At 41.8% G+C, this 19,041-nt stretch overlaps 2 protein-coding genes and 1 pseudogene across 11 annotated transcripts; all 3 read right to left on the bottom strand.

The window, feature by feature from the left end:
* Window positions 1–1,917: 1,917 nt before the first annotated feature.
* LOC115732591 (transcription factor bHLH120-like) lies at window positions 1,918–3,904 on the bottom strand. Of its 8 annotated transcripts, none has more exons than XR_007199237.1 (5): window positions 3,472–3,904; window positions 3,036–3,398; window positions 2,811–2,904; window positions 2,686–2,734; window positions 1,918–1,983 (listed from the first exon to the last, which is right to left on the bottom strand). XR_007199237.1 is itself a non-coding variant. In XM_030663272.2 (5 exons), exons 1-3 carry the CDS (start codon window positions 3,769–3,771, stop codon window positions 2,833–2,835), a joined length of 735 nt encoding a protein of 244 aa, XP_030519132.1. In that variant the 5' UTR covers window positions 3,772–3,904; the 3' UTR covers window positions 1,941–2,017; window positions 2,606–2,652. The 8 variants fall into 8 exon arrangements, 5 of the variants coding, with proteins under 5 accessions (XP_030519129.1, XP_030519132.1, XP_030519134.1 ...); XR_004014401.2 differs by lacking the exon at window positions 2,686–2,734 and adding an exon at window positions 2,606–2,655 and having other exon boundaries at window positions 1,932–2,017; window positions 2,833–2,904; XM_030663272.2 differs by lacking the exon at window positions 2,686–2,734 and adding an exon at window positions 2,606–2,652 and having other exon boundaries at window positions 1,941–2,017; window positions 2,833–2,904.
* Window positions 3,905–11,295: 7,391 nt separating this feature from the next.
* On the bottom strand, window positions 11,296–14,841 carry LOC115745772 (receptor-like serine/threonine-protein kinase At4g25390). Of its 3 annotated transcripts, none has more exons than XM_048283245.1 (2): window positions 12,662–14,841; window positions 11,296–11,751 (listed from the first exon to the last, which is right to left on the bottom strand). In XM_048283245.1, exons 1-2 carry the CDS (start codon window positions 14,707–14,709, stop codon window positions 11,631–11,633), a joined length of 2,169 nt encoding a protein of 722 aa, XP_048139202.1. In that variant the 5' UTR covers window positions 14,710–14,841; the 3' UTR covers window positions 11,296–11,630. The 3 variants fall into 3 exon arrangements, with proteins under 3 accessions (XP_048139202.1, XP_048139203.1, XP_030537219.1); XM_048283246.1 differs by having other exon boundaries at window positions 11,296–11,707; window positions 12,662–14,840; XM_030681359.2 differs by lacking the exon at window positions 11,296–11,751 and adding an exon at window positions 12,316–12,479.
* Window positions 14,842–16,264: 1,423 nt separating this feature from the next.
* On the bottom strand, window positions 16,265–18,825 carry LOC115745792 (annotated as a pseudogene).
* Window positions 18,826–19,041: the final 216 nt, after the last annotated feature.

Raw genomic sequence — 19,041 nt, 5'->3', positions numbered from 1 at the left:
GATGTCCAAGTCGATGATTTTCTACTAAGATTGGCTGAAAAAACTACATTGGCAAATTGTCAAAAGATTTAAGACTAAATTAGCCAAATCAAAAAGTGTAAGACTGAATTGACATCCATTAAATAGGTTTATAGAAACTCCTTTTACATTGGTTATTATGCTTGGATAATGAAGTTACAAAAAATTGCACTAAGCTATAGAAACTCCTTTTACATTGTTTCTATTGAGAATCATGTTGCCCATCCACGTAAGTTAGGACTACTTTGCATGAATGCGATATGGTAAGTCCTAAAACTTATCACGAAAATGTAATTGAGTACTAAAATTTACAAAATGTGCAATCGAGCATTAAAACTTGTTAAATAAATTCAATCGAGTCATTCCGTAAACTCCGTCCAATTTGGTTAATGAAAAATACTGATGTAAATTTTTTTAATATTTTCTCTCTTCTATGTGGCGATAACGTAGCTAAAATGATAACGTTTTAGTCCGAATCTAATTTTCAATTTAATTTTTATTTAAAAGTTTAAAAATAAACTAAATTTAAAATAATAAAAGAATCCAAATCGCTAGTGAGGGCTTGCAACCCTCGTTGTCGCCACCCCAACCACGGCCCGAAAGCAAGGCCGGCAATGGTGGGAAAGTGGTCAAAGAGGGTCGCTAGCCCCGCTCCCCGACCGATGGCAAGGGCGTGCACCCATATCGGGCAAGGGCCATCGGTGGCGGGGGTCAACTGTCGCCAGAACTAGCAGAGCCCTCTTCTTGTCAATACCCATGCCTAAAGACAATGTCTAGAGCCACAACACGTCGTCGTTCATATCGCCCAACGGGCATGGCCGGCTTCCAACAGCCGTTTCATCCCAGCCCATCACCTATTTATGGTTTTCCCTATGCGGCGTCGGCGGCTTGCGGAGGCATCTTCTTGGTCACTATGATGTGGAGGACCCCGCCGGCCAGCTTGGCATGGTTTTCATTGAGCTTATACTCCTTCGATAGCTTGAATTCTTTGCGGAATCAGCTCCATCTTTAGTCGTTGAGAGGGTGTGAGGGTCGCCGGCGAAGGCTGCAAAGCCCTCAGCAGCCCTTGCTACTAGTTCTGTTTTTTTTTTAATTATGTAAAATAGAAATTAAATTAAAAATAAGATTCGGATTAAAACGACATTGTGTAGCCATGAAGGAGAGATAAAATATTAAAAAAATTCACGTCAACATTTTTCGTTAGCCAAGTTGGACGGAGTTAATTGAATGACTTGATTGCATCGATTTGATAAGTTTTAGAACTTGATTGTACTTTTTGAAAGTTTTAGGGCTCAATTGCACTTCCGTGACAAGTTTTGAGACTTTCTAGTGAACATATTCCTATTTGAATTATGGCAAGTTATATCCACCTATGAATCTTGGGGATATACCATTTATCTCCTTTCAAGGCAGGACCTATTTATTGTTTCACTAGACTTTTGTTCCGCTGGCAAAGTTGCACTTTCAAAGCCATATATGACTTGCGATTGGATAAAAAAAAAGTTCAGAAATGAATTTATGAATAAATGTACAATCAAGTTCAACAACATCAATAATAATAATAATAATAATAATAATAATAATACAGCATGATCCATACTGTTTGTTACATGACAAATTTTAAATGGTGGGTGCACATAAATTTGTACGGTATGAATGATGACTATCAAACTTTTAACCGAAACTCTGTGCGCACAACATGGAACAAAACTAACTGGTTGCCGACCTTTTGATTTACACACTGATTTCCACCACCACCTGCTATTTTACAAGTCATAGGGTCATAGTAATTCAAAGAGGTGAAAAGTAGTGGGAGCACAGACATATGGGGCACCTATATTCAATGTCTTTCAGCCATCAACATTGTAGTTATGTACCAAACGATCTGACAAACTTGACCCATGGTGATCAGCAGTCAACACAACCCTGGCCGAGTACGAATCACAGCACAAGGACAGTGTAAAGCTGCAATCAAACCTTGAGTTTGAAACTTGCTTGCCTTCATCCTATAAGAAGCACCAGCCCCCAATGACTTGAAAATCCAAAAACTAGCTTTACTCACAGGAGAATTCAACCTTCAGAATAGGTTGTCCCAGGAAAAGTGTAAATTTCAGTGTTTTCATGCAACTTGGGCACTCAAACCATATTCTAAAATTTAATGGTTTATCAAATAATGGATTCAAAAGAAATCTCTCAACAAATACTAGAAAAAAAAAAAAGCAATAACAAGGTCGGAAATATTGTCTCATTCAACAAATATATTGAATCTGCTACTTCCTCTAATTATCACTTTGCTGTGTATTCCTTTCAGTCCTTAAACTTTCTTTGAGAGTTAACATTAAGATACATCTGTGGGGATACAAGATCCCCTGGTAACCAAGGACAGCCAAGTAGCATCCAGTCTGACTGTACTCTCTCTAGTCTCTACTACCTTACAAACCGAACATTTTCCCTGGAAAACGCTTATATGTTGAGCTATACCCAACCCAAGTCTAGATAGCAATAGTTTAGATAATATACGGCGATTTCGGTGCACTAACTGTAAAATGATTTAGATTGGATGCTACCAAACTGATTGAGAACAAACCTTGCAAAAGTTCTTGAGAACCCAAGTCTTGTGGGATTGAAAACCTTCTTCTTGCTTACATCAGGCGAGAAATTTCTTACACGATAGCTCTTCATCCAAGAGGTGCAATTGATAAGGGAAATCGAAAAGAATAATGAAACTGTTCGTGCAGTGAAATCAATAAGGGAAATCAAAAAGAATAATGAAACTGTTCGTAGCAATCGATTAGCAAAAACCATATTTCTCACTCAGTAGTCAGTTAGAACTTCGTCAAGTTTCGATTGCAGCCGAGCTATATCCAGGCACCCGGTATGGCAAGCCTAAAGTAGAGACAACAAGAAAATAAGGCAATCAATTCTTTGTACTTGGATTTTTTTTTTCCTCGAAAACTAAGATAACACATAAGACCCTAATTCTACAACAATTTTACATGAGGGTTATCACAGCATACCTCGGACTGGATGGTGTGGATGAATATCATTTCACTAGTTCCAGTAGAAACACAACTTGCTACACTAATTCCTTGTTCCAGCAGGAGTCGCAACACCTTTGATAATGGAAAATTATGGTCCTGGTCTCTGGAGTTAGCACTCTGGATGACTATTTCCACTCCATCCAGACAAGGCCTTACACTCAAAGCTCTCACTGAACAATTGGTGCCGGAGCTCCGAATTTCGGGTCCGAGAGATCCCAGATAAACAGATATTCCCCTCTTGAATTCATCTCTTCTTCTTTTCATCTCATTGATCTTCACTTCTAGATGGTTTATGTAATTGACAGCCTCGGTTATATGATCCGATGTCGCACGCTTCCCCTAAAAATCCCATGCACAAAAACCCTAATTTAGGGTGAAGTATCGAAAACAAAAAGATAACCTCTTTGATTACCTTAACATATTCGAGAGGGAGTAATGATCTGAGAGACGCGTAAAGGGTGTTCATTTCTTTCCGCCTCCGCCGTTCGACGTCTCGATGCATCGCCTTCTTAGGATCACAATCTTCTTGGCTTTTGTTCCCTCCGCTAAAAGATATGAGTACAGATTCGTCTAAGCCCTTGTTCTTGTCTTTTTGGTTGGTAAAACAAAGGCCATGAAGATCTTCTTCATCATGAATGATCAGATCTTCCGGAATCGGGTGTTGATTTGGTTGGAGATAGAACAGATCGTTGCTGGGTTGTAAAGGAAACATGTTGCTCCAGAAAGTATAAAACTAATGGAGGTGCTCTAAGCGTTGAGCTGGAATGGAGATGGAGATAGAAGAAGACGAAGAGTTGTATTAATCATGTTAGGGTGTGTTTAAGTAATATATTATCCTTTTGATGGGCCTCCAGTGTCGAGAGATTCTTGAAAGTCTCCTCTGATTAGCATAATCACTTTAATTAAAGCTTAGGTAAGGTCTACTATTCTTAAGGAACACCAGACCCTATCCACCTAAATACCCACACCGCACATGAATGAGATTTATATAATACGATAATTCTAGGGGTAAGCATGGTTCCAAGGTAGGACCGAAAGCCAGAATGGTGGGAATTAAACCAGTTCCAGGTTTTGGTGAGACCCGATCTAATTGCCGGTTCCATATTTTTAGGTACCTGTACTTGCAGTTCGGTTCCCAGTTCTCGGAGCAACCGAAATCGGGAATCAACAAAACCCCGAAATTGAAATTGACTTATACACTTTGGCTTTCTTATTATACAATTTTGGCATTTCTTTTTTTATTTTAGGTGCTCAGAATTTGGAGCAATTTTTTATGGATGATTGAGGATTGAAGTTCTATAATTTTTTTGAATTTTTTTTATTGTTTTATTTATTTTACGTGTTCATCTTTTATGAATTGTTGCTATTGACAAGTGCGAAATTTTTAGTTTTGTTATTGCGTTCACTTTCATTTTGCTTAACTAAAAATGAAACAAAAAAAAGTAATTACTGGTTCTTGAGTAGATTCTGGGAACGACCTTAAACCCGTTACGGAGTATGTTTTAAGTTTTAAAAAATGAGAAATCAGTCCGAACAAGTAGGTTCCAAATTCGAGGGAGAATCCGGACGAACCCGAAATGGCTCACCCCTAAATAATTTCACCACATTCCTTTTATTTGAATGAATTAGACCAGTTTTTTTTTTTTTCGATTTCTAGAAGAAGCCATGGAATCGAATCCATAAAGAAAAAAAAACTCAATTGTTCCGGATATGGTCTTCGAATAAAAAAAATATGAAACAAACTCTATGAAAAGGTTGATTGAAAAAAACTATAGAACTAAATAGTGGCATGAATCCAATTTGGAAAAATGACACAAATGGTCCCTAAACTTTGGCCCAATATGCAATGTGGTCCATGAACTTTTAATTTGATTAATATGAGTACCGAACTTTAGCCCAATGTGTAATGTAATCCATGAACTTTCAATTTATTCAATGTGATCTCCGAACTTTTGGAACATGTTCAACTTAGTCCCCGAACTATAAGAAAATGTCCAATGTTGTCCCCGAACTTGAATTAATCGAAGGACTATAATGAACGTCTTCTTATAGTTTAGGAACTAAGTTGAACATGTTCCAAAAGTCCATAGACCATATTAGCCAAATTGAAAACCCATGGACCACATTGCACATTGAGCTAAAGTTCAGAGACTATATTGGTCAAATTAAAAGTTCATGGATCACATTGCACATTGGGTCAAATTTTAGGAACCATTTATGTCATTATTCCATTCAATTTCTATCTTGCCGAGTTATGTCCCATTTGGTTGTCATCAATGGAAAAATGATGAAAACTATCTCAAATTTTGAATCTGACAAATAAATCCAAATAAATAGTTCATAAATGTTTTTGAGTTAAATATTTGGTGTGTTTTAGCTCCACGTAAAAGTAGATCGGTTTCAGATTCCGTACAGGTTCCATTTGAAAATTGAAACCTACCTATCGGAACAAGTTCTAATTTTTTTTTTTTTAACCTAGAACCTCATTTGCATACTCCGGAACCTGAAACCTACCATGTCGCAGGCTCCATGGTCTATCCAGGTTTCACCCGTATTCTCAATCGAACGATTGCAGTAAAATTATCACATTTAATGACTATCATTTATCGTTACAATCTATCAACCACAACTATTTAGACACGTGAGTAAATATGAAACATTAACAAAATCGTGGAAATGAAAGCTCGGACTAGTAGTTTCAGATTATGCGTTTATCATCTAATGCCATGGAATACCGTAGGATCGCCGTAACACATCGCAAGAAGACTCTTCCTTACAATTGGCTTGTTATGCCACCATCAATTTTATGGGTTCTTTTGTGTATAGAAACCCATACCTTATGTAATCCTTTGAATTTATGAATGTAGTAAATTGATTTTCGACCCCAAAACAAAAGTACGAAACTCCAAAAAATGTTGGTTCGATAAATTGCATGATATAAAGAAAACTTTAATCTATTCATAATAACTTTTCTACAAACTGAAATTATGGTCAGATCTTTGTAGGAAGAAATTACTCAATATAGAACTATCGTTTCAGTTATTCCCTTAAAATTCATGTAAGTATGCATATGAATAGCAAATGTTTGCTGTTAATTTTCTTAATTGGCACAAGACTATGGACAACCGCGTTGAACTGGCAAAATTTAATCAGCGACACTGAAGGAACAGGTGAAGAAAAAAGAAAATACCTCATAAGCTCTTGAGAGAGAAAATTACCAAAAAAGTCATAAATCCAATTCAATTCTAAACTTTTTTTTTTTTTTGCCGATTCAGTCCTAAACCTTTTGTAATTGTGTCAATTTAGTCTATATTGCCGATTGGTGTTAACGTGGTAAGTTTTAATAACATTTTAATTATTTAAAAAACTTTTGAATTTTTGAATTTTTCTTTCTTTATTTTTTTCGCTCTTCCTCCTTTGTGGCCAGCGAAGGTCGTCGGAGCTCGCAGACTAGCGAGCAAGGGCTCGGGTGTAGGCGAGGCGTGCAAGATTGCTAGTGAGGCTACCTTGCCCGCGGCTAGTGAATCGCAAGCGAGGCTAGCCTCAAGCAGATCTGGGTGAGGAGACTTCGCCCATGGCCGCACCTCACGACCCATCGCAACCCATGACGAAACCCACCCGACTCATCACAAAACCCTTGAGAACGCGTAGCTGTGAACGAGGCCACCTCACCGGGCTTCACCTGCGGCTGGTAAGGCTACCTCGATCTAGGCGAGAGGGCCTCGCCCATGGCTGCCATGGCCTCGCCCAATTTGACAAGTTTTAGGGTTCGATTACACTTTTTATAAGTTGTAAGACTCAATTGCACTTTCATGACTAATTTTAGGACTTCCAGTGCACTTACCTCTTTACATATTAAACCACACATTCATCTAACAATTTAAACTTTTAGAATAGTTGGTAATGGTCTCGTAAAATCTCACATAGCGAGAGATTTTGACTTCAATTTTTTTTCGAGCAGCTCAAATCTAATACCATGCATGTGACGGCTTCGTGAGAACGTCGTTCACCGACGCGCATGCATCGTCATCTGGAAAATGAGTTTCACGTGACGAATTTTGGGAGAAATGAAGCCCCATTTACAGTTTATCCCAAGCATCTCTTCCTCTTGGTGAAAGTAGCGATTGCAGCAAATGTGAAAGGGATGTATTCACACGACCTTTATCAGGAATTCATGACAGAAAGTTCAAAAAGGAGGTCCAAATTGTACGCGTCCATACTCAATAGTGAAAGAGTTCAAAAGGATGGAGAGAAAAGTCTTCCCTCATCATAGAGAAACGAGAGATTTTACAATCGCGAATGGAAAGCTCGACATGGTCGGCGGGCGCGGAGGCATTTGATGCTGCTGTGATCCCGTAGATGAGAGATTATTCTCCAAAAAGTGAAAGTAAAATCATGATAACTGTCGAAGAAAAACAAAAAATTCATCGTAACGGATTATCCCGATCGCTTTCCAAGTCAAAAACGCAACGCACAAAAAAGGGCTTAATTGATAGACGTATTCGACATCGTTATCGCTCTCATCTCCCTCGATTGCCATGTTTCTTCAGTCCGCTTATTGAGTTTCGACGAGTGAAATTGCCGACAAGTTCTTGCGTTTCTTAGCTGATTTGGTAAAGAAGCATAGATGACCACCATGGTCGATATATTGATTCATTTGAGCCGGGTGGTCCCGGCTATGCATACCATGAAAGTATTGCTTTTAATTTTTCCATTATTGCACAGAATAAAGTGTTGGAAATATGGGACAAATTGAAGGATGGATGAATGAGAAATTGATGCTCAAAGAACATCCTTGAGTTGGAAGTGGGAAGTGGAAAAACACTAGTCCCACATTGAAAAGAAAGAAGGCTTTAGAGTGTTTTATAGATAGTTACACTCCTTTTGAGTGGTAACTGTCACAACACAAATATTATGCCTCGCGCACGGGCGCAGGGGGGGTGCAAATCCCGGGCCCAACGAGCTGAAACTTGGGCGCGAGCGCACGAATGCAAGACCGAGAGGTGGGCCTCACGAAAGGCCCAATTTTGCCTTTCGGTTTATTTTTCCAACTCAAAATTGTTACAATTTTTTTTTTTGTAACGGTTGCCGAAATCAATATTATAACGGCAGATTAATGGCATTGCCGTTACGAAATCAATATTATAACGGCGGATTCAATCAGCCGTTATAATTCATTAGCAAGTTAATGTTGAAACGGTTGCTGAATTGATTCTGTCGTTACATAATAACGGCAGATTTAATTGGCCGTTATAGTTCAATTTCTCAAACGTCCCCCGCCGACCCTAGAAGTAGGTGGCTTCCCATCCAAAATTTTGGCTCGTCCGAAAATCCTCTCTCTTTCTACTCTCAGCATTTTGCATTGTTTTCGATAGTGTTCGGTTCCGCTTTGTTCGGGTTCGCCGACAGCCTTGAGGTGCGTGCTTGCTTCTTCGCTACCAACCGTTGTATCCTGGGAGACGGACGTTCACGAAACCTCGAGCACGTAATAGAGGGGACGAATCTGTTTTAAGAAAACCGTGTCAAACACAGGCCTCGGTATCATTTGTATCGACACCGTTTCTTTTCAATATTATTATTGCAATTCCATTTGTTTCCGGTTACGTGATAGTACTGTTCTAATTTCAATTTTACTACGTTATCAATTTGTATATTGTTCACGACATTTATATTATCGCCATATTGAATTTTGTTACAATAAGTAGCAAATCCGTGACATATCTTTTGTCATGTCCCAGTTGCCAAACCTCGGGACCGCCCGGTCACAAGAAATGGATGCAGAAAATGTAGGAAACTATAAGAAAAAAATTTAAACCTATTATATTGATACCAATTCAATCATAAATATTTGAATTGAGCCAATTTAATCATAAACATTTTCATATTTGTACCAATTCAATCTATCCGGCTAATTTAGGCCAGAAATCTCTAACGTGAATCCAGCAACCCCGTGTGGCATAGCCAGTATTGACGTAGACATATGTTTTATATATATATTTCTTTCCCATCTCCTTTTTCTATTGGTTGGTAGCCAGCCATGGCCCGTGAGGGCGAGCACCCAAGTGTTTGTTTGGAGGAGGGGAGGGGGGGGGTCGCGAGTGCTCGCCCTTGCCCAAGCGAGGCTAGCCCTCACCGGCCATGGTCTATGGATGGTGGATATCAACGTCAATTTCAGCCGTGTCACATAGAATGTCCAGCGTCCATGTGAGCAATTTTCAGCGTAAATTAGTCTGACAGACTGAATTGGTACCAATGTGAACAAGTTCAAGCATCAATTGACCCAATTAAAAGATTTATAATTGAATTGGTATCAATGCAATAGATTTATGACTTTTTTGGCACGTTTCCGAGATAATATACGTTGTTCACATTCATAGTTGCTAGGGTATGTTCGCAGCGGAGAGACATACATGTGTCCATGCAAAACACAAGGCAATTGATTACTTGATTCCAACTATAATATGTAGATAATATCCTCGTTGTGTAGAAAAAAGTTGCCGAATTATGATTAAATAGTATTTTCCGATGATTTAGTTGGGAAACCAAGTTTAGCCCCTACGCATTTAGTAATCCCTAAATTCTTCACAGCCCACAAACTGATTCTGCAGATTCTGATCCTTCGTTAATATCAAAATAGATCTCATACTTAAAAAAAATTAGAAGGTTGTGGTGTGGAAGCAACAGGCCGAAATCTTGCACAATCATTTCAAGTCCTTATAGTATTTGAGGATGCTTGCATCTGATTAACTATCATATCAAGTACAGCCACCAAACTCTTGTGCTGACCTAAAGTTTAGAGAAATTTTAATTTGGAGACTGGAATATTAGCGAAGAGTTTGGTGGCTTTGTGGGCGAGCTTGTCGGTATATCCGAATAAGTTCACCTCTAAGCTTTCTAATGAATCAAAGATTGTGATATTTGCGAATAATTATTTCTTGAAAGGCTTGTAAATGTGGTCTTAAGACGTGTTCAGCCTTATAATAAGGAGAATATATATACTTAGTCCTATCAAAAGGTTATGTTGGGTCAGGTTTACGTGGGTTGAAAATGGGTCTGACCCGCTTTGATCCGTTTTGCACATATTGATCCATTTTCATGGAAAACAATTTTAGCGAACTATACCCGACACGATTTGGACCTAATTCATACCAAACTCAATCGGGCTCCAATTCTTAGAAATTTCCACTTAACAACACACAATGCACAAAGCCCATATGCTCCCGGAACCACCAGATGACTGAAAAATTGCATGTATGGCTCCTTCCCAATTGTACTTCACACTGCATTTCCTTAACCTCCACAAACTACCAGATCACTAGCAATACATTTAGAAAGTAAGTCTTCCAGTTTTTCTAACTTCCTTTTATAGTTTTATGAGCCATTGATCTAGGGTTCTAGCACAACCAATAAGGAGAAAGTAACTTAGAAACTTTTTGATGCCCAAGCGTTGAGAGCAGTGACAATAAAAAAGAGCATGAATCGCTTCGATCACTAGCGTCGAAAGCAGTGACGGTTCAATAAAAAAGGGCACATAAGTGATTTCAAACGTGAAAAATCAAGCTGTCTACGGATGAGAGATCAGTGAGAACACGAGAAGAGAGAAGAGCCACGATCTCAGTTTGAGTTTTTTTGAGTTTCCTTCGAGCTAAGTCCCCACACCTGTCTTGTTAGAATGGCAAATGAGTTGAAATATGGGCCATTTAAGCAATCCCAACGTAACCCATTTCACTAGGTTTTGTTTTGAAATTAACCCATTTCACCCTAACTTGTTGCCAATCAAGTTAGCCACTCTACATGGGGCCCATCAAACATGCGTTGCAAAAATTGGTTTGTGAGCTCCATCCAAATACTCACCCACTTGGCTCCCCTTTGGAGTTTAGAATTAGTTCATTGTTTTCCGATTACCTGCAACTGGATTGCTCATGCTTCAACCTGTGCTTGAATTTGCCATGAACCAACAAAGCAGCTTGAAAGAATTCGTAAATTGCTATGCATATGGTCTGAGGCCAAACTGGTGTGCAAAAAAATGCCATGCATGAGGGCGGTGACTTTGTTATTCTAACGAGTAACGAGTCGCCTAAGGTTGAAGACCTATGAATCTCGTGTATCAATCAAACCCAAGAGGCAAAGACCTTCCAAATATGTACAAAAGAAAGGTGACAAGGCAACTTCCGGCAAAGCCATTAACTTAAAATATGGATCCCCTCTCCAATACCACTGAAGGCTGCAAGCTTTTGAAAAAAAAAAATTACAATTATAATCCAGATTGCGAACCTAACAAAATTAGCATTTGTAAGCCATGCTGCAGCAACAAAGCAATGTACAGAAGGTAAATGGGGTGCAAGAACAGTATTTCCGACTCAAAAAACAACAATATAGCATGTCCCCATCTCACATTCCCTACAATCATCTACAAGAGAGTACAGAGCAAAGAAACAAGAAATTATGCAAACTATTTTCCACTTACAGGTGTCATCACGTAGAATCTCAATGGCTATCAGCATGCTAAGACCATGATTGACAACTTGCCAAAATCTCTCTACAATTCTGGTCAGCTTATGCTAGGACTAATCATGAACTCCCATTCTCAAGCAGTATCAATTGCCCATGCTGGATTGGGGAAACAACCCAAAATTCATCCATCCAAACTGAAGCAAAAGGTGACAGCCGGATCGAGATTGTGCCCAGCTGCCTGTATCATTTCAACTTAATCTACTGCTTGAGAGAGATATAAATCATCGGTCCATCAAGGGAAACTGGATTTTATCATATCATTCAAACATTGAAGCTTATCCAGACATGCCCTAAGACATCTTAAGCTGAAGTCCTGCACCAAATACTCTCCTTAACTTGAAAATTAATAACTTGAAAGGAAAGGAAAGTAGTGTCCTCTTGTGAAAGTTTTTATGCAGACTATGAACATAACTCAAAACTATGCTGCTGAACAGATTTCATGTCACCCAAAATATGGATTCATATGATATTATTGCAATGAACAGACATTGCCTGGTTACTGAGTTATGCAAATCAGCAACCTTTCCCTGAAATCCCATTGATTGCAACTCTTTATACAACTCTGGATTTAGTCAATTAGTGTTCCAACATGTCCTTTCCTTGCTGCCCTTTTTTGTCTGGACGCCATAACCACGATGGTACTAAATTATATGTCCTTTCAATCCAGCAGAAAGCAGATAAACAGAGCTAGTTTCTTTTCAGGAGCTGAAAAGGAAAATAGAAGAAAGACGGAATGTTTGAATATGAGAAACTAGTGAAATTTACTAATGAACCCATCACAAGAATATGGAACACAGACCATCTGCAGGAACCCAAAGCCACCCACTTTTGCATTCCAAAAACGTTGTGCAAAGGAAAGATGAAGAGGGGGGGCCGCCCATGTATTGATTCTCAGTAGCTCCCAAACTATCATAATTATAAGGAACATTCTAAATTTGCGAATTATATCAGAACAGATAGAGAAGCATGTGAAGAAAAACCCAAATCCATTAAATAAAAATATGAAAAACACAACTACGGATTTCTTTACACAGACCATCCACAAAGATGAAGTAAGTGCGTCAATAGTTCAGATGTTGCAAACTCACCGGACTTTCCTTTGTGACTTAAAAGGAAACCGGGAGGGAGGCGAAGGAGACAACTCTGATGGTAATTGCGGTGGTTCAGAGACCCCTGTAAGCATTGCCACCACCTCCTTCATGGAAGGCCTGCGTATAGGTGACTTTTGCAAACATTGTAAAGCAACTGTGATGCACAAAAGCGCTTGTTCGCGGTCCAAAGACTGAATAGACTGATCAACCAAATCAAGAAGCTTTCTGCTTCGGGCGAGATGACGAGCCCAAGATAAAAGATTGGCACGCTGGAATTCAGACATGGGTGAGCCAGATACCTGAAGTGGGCGACGTCCTGCAATAAGAACCAACAACAACACTCCAAAACTGTACACATCACACTTTTCTGAGAGATCGCTGCCACCGCCGTACTCGGGGGCAATATAACAAACAGTTCCCCTCATACTGGGAGTACTACTAATACCACCACTCTTAAGAATCTCTCCAGAGAAATCATGGCTATTCCGTCGACCTCTCCATAGCTCTCCACTCAGTCCATCCAACCACCAGTCCACACTACTTCTACTACTCCTCCTGCTCCTACTCTTACTCTTCTTCTTCCTATCCGCGTATAAGTCCTCATCCCTAGGCCACCAATCTTCTTCAGCATAATTATCATCACTAACCCCCATTTGCCGTTTCTTCTTCTTCTTTTTCCTCGCGAGTTCGTCACAATACTCCTCCTTCCACCACTCCCTCGCTGGCCTTCTTTTCTCCTTCTTCGTGCTCTTCACATGTTTCTCTTCATCCATGGATACCCACCATTCCAACCGCTTTCTATTCTTCTTCTTATCCGGTTTCGTAACAGTTCCATTGCTTGAAGAACCAGCCGCCAACCAGTCACCCTTTGGCCTCTCCTTCTTGATTTCAGTTCCAATCCATTCCATCACATAATCTTTCACCACTCCAGTCTGCGCAACCCCACTATCCTGCTTCCACCACCAATCTTTCCTGGAAACACTCTTCATCATCCCCTTATAGGTCCTCTTCCCACTATCAACACTCAACTTATCAAAGTTTGCCTCCGGTGATGTAGTTGCCATGCCTCCTATAGTTTGTGGAGATGCTGTCACCGCCTCGGGTGATGTCTCTGATATTGGAATCCTAACAAAACTCTCAGGCGACTGATCCACACTGCCTGCATTGAATTCCTCGAATGCGGTGGTCGCCACACTCTCAGTATCCTCGAGCACAGATCCAGCATCCTCTACAGCAACACCAGCACCATTACTCTCGTCCTCGACCTTATTAGCCTCAGATCCGCCATTAGCCTTCCCTAAATCACTCTCCAACACGGTAATTTCACACTGATTTTCTGATTTCAACCTCGCGAGGCCAAAGTCCCCGATTTTGGCCGAGAAGTACTGGTCCAAAAGCACATTACTAGGCTTGATGTCACCATGAATAACAGGCGGATCTAGAGAGTGGAGATACTCCATACCTTTCGCTATATCAACCGCAACAGAGAATCTCTCCTTCCACCCCATCAACTCCGGACACTTTCTATGTAACAGTGCGTCTTGGAGATTACCGTTAGGCATCAACTCGTAGACTATCAACATCCTGCGACGCTTCTTATTGAACGAAAACCCTAGCGCAGGGAGGGTGTAAGGCGAATTGAGAATACCGGCGAAGAAGAGCTCGTTCTGGAACTCCCGCTCGCCCTGGAGAGAGCCGGAGTCCATGACCTTGACGGCGATGGGCTTGTTCAGCGGCTGCAGGAGGGAGCCGGAGAAGACGGGGCCGAAGCCACCCTGGCCGAGGCGGTTCGCCGCGGCGAACGAGCTCGTGGCGCGGCGGAGGGCAGCGTAGGAGAACCGGTACGGCGGCTTGGCGTCGTCAGCGGGGGCGGTGCGCTTGCGGGTGAGCTTGCGGAAGAGGACGACGAGGAGGAGGAGGCAGGAGAAGGCGGCGGCGGAGGCGGCGAGTGGGGTGTAGACCCGCGAGGGCAGGGGAGGGCTGTCGCCCGGAAGCAGGCGCTGCGGCGCCGGCTCCGGCAAAGGCGGCGAAGGCGGAGATGACATTGGGCAGGAGTGGTGGGATGGGGTACCAAAGCGGATAAGTTAGCGGAGCTCAGCGGTGGCGATCTAGCATCTCTTCAGTGAAACAGTGAAGCGAAGAAGAAGAAGAAGAGGAGGAGGACGAGGAAGTTTGGGGATTGAGATGAGAGAGAGTGGGAAAGGGAGGAGGAATTGGGGGGGAACGGGAAGATCGGAGCCGTTCTTTGACTGCGTGTGATCTGTTGAAGTGATCAAACGGACACGTTAGACTCTCTGACCGCGACTGCCGTTAACTACTTTTCCCGTCCGCTAAAACCCATAATTAATTACTTATTTTAATCTCCCAAAATAATCTAATCAATCGGCCCCCATTCTTTTGACTTAAAATAAATGCAATTTAATTAGTCCCACCTTGCGTACATCCCCCACCGTAATCACACCACCCCAGTAGATGCTTCTACTCGGGGAACTTTCCCCTAACGACGTCATCATCCCGTTATTAAGTAATGAATTTTGCAGCAGCAGGTGAAATACAACTTCGTCTGCTTCTCCTTCCCAAAAAAATTTCGAAGGCATTTGAATTTCCAGCGAGCTTTTGATCTGCTGCTGGTCCTGTCATGTGTCATCAGATGCGGACTTCTCTCCCGCCCGTGCATGCATTTTGCCAGAAGCCCCACCTTGAGATTGGAATAAACAGAGTGCGTGGAGGAGTTGGGAACCCTACAAAACTGGTGTTCTTGTATGCTTCTGCGTGTACAGCATAGATGCCATTGACAAGAAAGTTCCAACTGAGTTTTGGGACCATCGAACCGGCAAAACACAGGGTATCGCTCTCTGGACCGACAAGAGCTGTTATTATTTGAGCATTCGAGCACATGTTTTGTTGAGCGATGTAACGGAGAGAGATATGAGAAGTGCTAATTCTAATGAAATCACTTATTGAATTTAAGGGTGGAACGTGATGAACCGTGTTAATAGTAAGCGTCCTTCCCTTTTTAGGACTTTTTGAACTCTTGGTCAATAATGTCCATCTCTTAACCATGTTCTTGCGGAAGATGGTGAAAATGACAATGGGGAAATTCAACATCCGTCTACAGAATGGTTTTTGTTTATTTCATTGATCAAAACAGTAGTTCTGTATTCTTTTGCTAGATATTGAGATGGTGGGTTTAATTTGTTGACTTTCTTCTCCTTCTTCTTTGTCAACTTTGGGATGTGGGGTCTTTGGTTCTTGATGGATGTGGAGAAAAAGTCAAGGAAAGATTGGGGCATGGTGGATTAGTTTTTGAGTGCGGATGAAAGCTGGTTTGACCATGCTGCCTTTTGCCCCTTTGCCTTCACGACACTCAAAGCTCCTGTTTTTCGGACACTGAAATCAACGTTGCTACTCATCAAACAAAAGAGACGCCGATGATTACTCAATCCCACGCACCTTTCGCTGACTCTCTCATCGGATCCTCCATGCTCATCACCATCATCATCGCTCATGTCTGAACCTTTCTTGGATTCGCTTTGTAACGGAGTAATAAAGAGAAAAAAAAAGGGGTACTTCGCGCCCGTTTTCGGGGTATTACTAGCGCTTGCATTCATCGGGACACTAAAATTTATCTAGTTCGAAACAATGAGAGCACGAAGAGCGGTCGAAATAAATGTGATTGCGATCATCGACTTATGTCCCTCTGTAACGAAATGGCAGAGTCAGGCTTCGATCTTATGGGTCTCGGCATCGTTTCCGCCCACAATCTTCTGCCAAATCCAATGCTCCCTCCAGATCTTGTCCATTTGCTCGATCCGCACCTTCTTTGTCTCCAGCAACAACAGGTGCACGAACACGGTCATGATCGCGGCCCACCCAGCGAAGAAGAATAACAGCCCCGACTTGAAGTGGCACAGCATGGACAGAAACGTCTGCGCCACTAGGTATATGAAGAGAAATCCGACTGCAACCGTTATGCTCTGCCCTGCCCATCGGATCTCCAAGGGGAATATCTCGCTGGGAACCAACCACCCGAGAGGTCCCCACGACCAGCAGAACCCGGCGACGTATACCATACTAAGACAATTACCAGATATGCATAGGCCACGCTGATTTCACCGCGATCTTCGAGCTTAGCTGCCATTATTCCTCCGACCGTTACTTGCGTCGCGAGCATTTGGACACCCCCGATCATGAACAGCTTCCTTCGACCAAGCTTATCCGCTAGAAGCATGCATATGAATGTTGAAACATCTCCGACGACGCCGGTCATGACTGCTGATAAAAGAGAAGCACTCTCTCCTAATTCGATTGTCCTGAAGAGCACGGGGGCGTAGAACAAAATGACATTGATTCCTGTGACTTGCTGAAAAAAGGGAATGGCTATGGACATGACTAGTTGAGGCCTGTATTTCCTTTGGACGATGTTTCTGAATGGATGGTGGACAGTTTTCGAGATCGAGCTCGCTCTGATGAGATCGTCTAGCTCTGCTTGAACATCATCTGTGCCTCGGATTCGCCGCAACATGGATTTGGCCTTTCCAATGTCGCTGCTTCTCTGGATTAAGCTGTTTGGTCGTTCGGGGAGAAGGAATGCGCCGAGTGTTAGGATTGATGCAGGAACTGCAGCCATGGCTAGGGAGATTCTCCAGCCCCAACCCCCTTCTATTTTCTCGGCTCCGTAGTTGATGAGATTAGCAAATAAAACACCGATTCCTAGACACAGTTCTAAGCCGTTGTTGAAAAATCCTCGATGACATGGAGGCGCCATTTCGGAGATGTACAGAGGGACTGACTGCAAATCAACAAGTGGCTTAGAAAAGCACAATCGTGTAGTCTTGATGATTGCAGTCCTAGTACGAAAACATAAGGACCCGGTTCGCGAAGCCGACTCCGGTCCCAAGTAAAACACGGCCACGTTGGAAGCCGCACCTCCAAGAGCTGAACCGGCAAGAAAAGCAGCCCCGCCAGCAAGAATGGAAGGCCGGCGTCCAAAATATCTAGTGACCGAGGAGGCAGAGAAGGAAGCTACAAGGCCAGCTATGTACAAGGAGGAAGTGAATAAGGTCAAGAGTTGGCTGTCAAATTTGCCGTAGTTGCTTATCCCTGAGTCTTTCTTTGAAAGGATGTATCGCAAACCGATTCAAAACATCACATATATAATAAAAAAAAAATAGACGACGAACAGTTTTATCGAGATTCATCTCAGAATAAGGTTACGTTCTGCAAAGAGATTTCACTATGATATTGATTTTTTCAGCAACACAACTCGTTATAATAATCTCTCATACGAGCACAATATATGTATAACCTAAACTGGGTCCAAAACCTAAGCATATTGTAATCCTTTTGATCCCATAGCAAACGGGCCAATTTAAACACAAATCCAAACCCATTATTATTTTGGTGGCACTGCCCCCAAATCCCCGCCCGCTCATCGGGAGCAAAATCTCCGCTCGCTGACCGATCGGTGGGACCCTCCGTTTAGGAAGCATTGCCCCCGAATCATCGCATTCCGTGCGCGTGAGTCATATGTTGTCGGATCATACTTCAATTTCTCTAAGCTCATGTGGGCGTGCCCGATATGAAAAATAATGGTACCCGAAATATTCACCAACTTCAACATTCTTCCATCTTATGATAAACTTCCGGGAAGAATTTCTTCAAAAATAGCTCCATCGATGTAACTCCACCTTAAGAAAAGATATGTTCTTCTGTCAGCACCGACGAAAAATGTTCGACCCTCTCTAAACTCGGAAGAAGCTCTATCTCATAAGCGTCAAACAGTAACCAAAACATATGAAAACAAACGTTACCCTGCGAAATGGCTGAACAAACCTGATATGCCAATGTCATAGCCGAAATTAATGCCACCGGTGGCAGCCACTGCACAAGCAAAGACAACAGTCGGAGTGATTCTTCCATTGTATCTACATGTTCCTCCGTACTCCATAGCTTCTCCTACAGCCACGGGCTTCCTCCGATAACACACGTTACGGATATGAAACGAAAGATAGCCAAATGACCGGTCCTTCCTGCTATATTAGCGGGCTCAAATCATCCGGGACTCTCTGGCAGCACAAGGGGTCGAAAACGGGAAGGACATTTTCGTCGGGCCTATATCCCAAACTGTGATCAGCCACTAGCTTGTTCGATACTATAAGAATAATAGAAGATCCCTACGTGTTATTATATCTAATTGTAGAAGAAACTGCTGTTGCTAAAGTCATACCAGAAGACAAGCCTGCAAATTCCAACTTTGGCTAGCGATTCATCTAAACATTTCTTTGTCCATGTCACTCTCACGGTCATGATCGAGTGCTTTAACTTTGTCTCTCTTTTTTGAAGACAAAATCTGTCAATGTTGTTAAAGAGAACAG

The sequence above is a fragment of the Rhodamnia argentea genome, chromosome 7 (assembly GCF_020921035.1).
Source record: "Rhodamnia argentea isolate NSW1041297 chromosome 7, ASM2092103v1, whole genome shotgun sequence".
Taxonomy (NCBI): Eukaryota; Viridiplantae; Streptophyta; class Magnoliopsida; order Myrtales; family Myrtaceae; genus Rhodamnia; species Rhodamnia argentea.
This window is presented reverse-complemented; position numbering and strand designations above follow the sequence as displayed.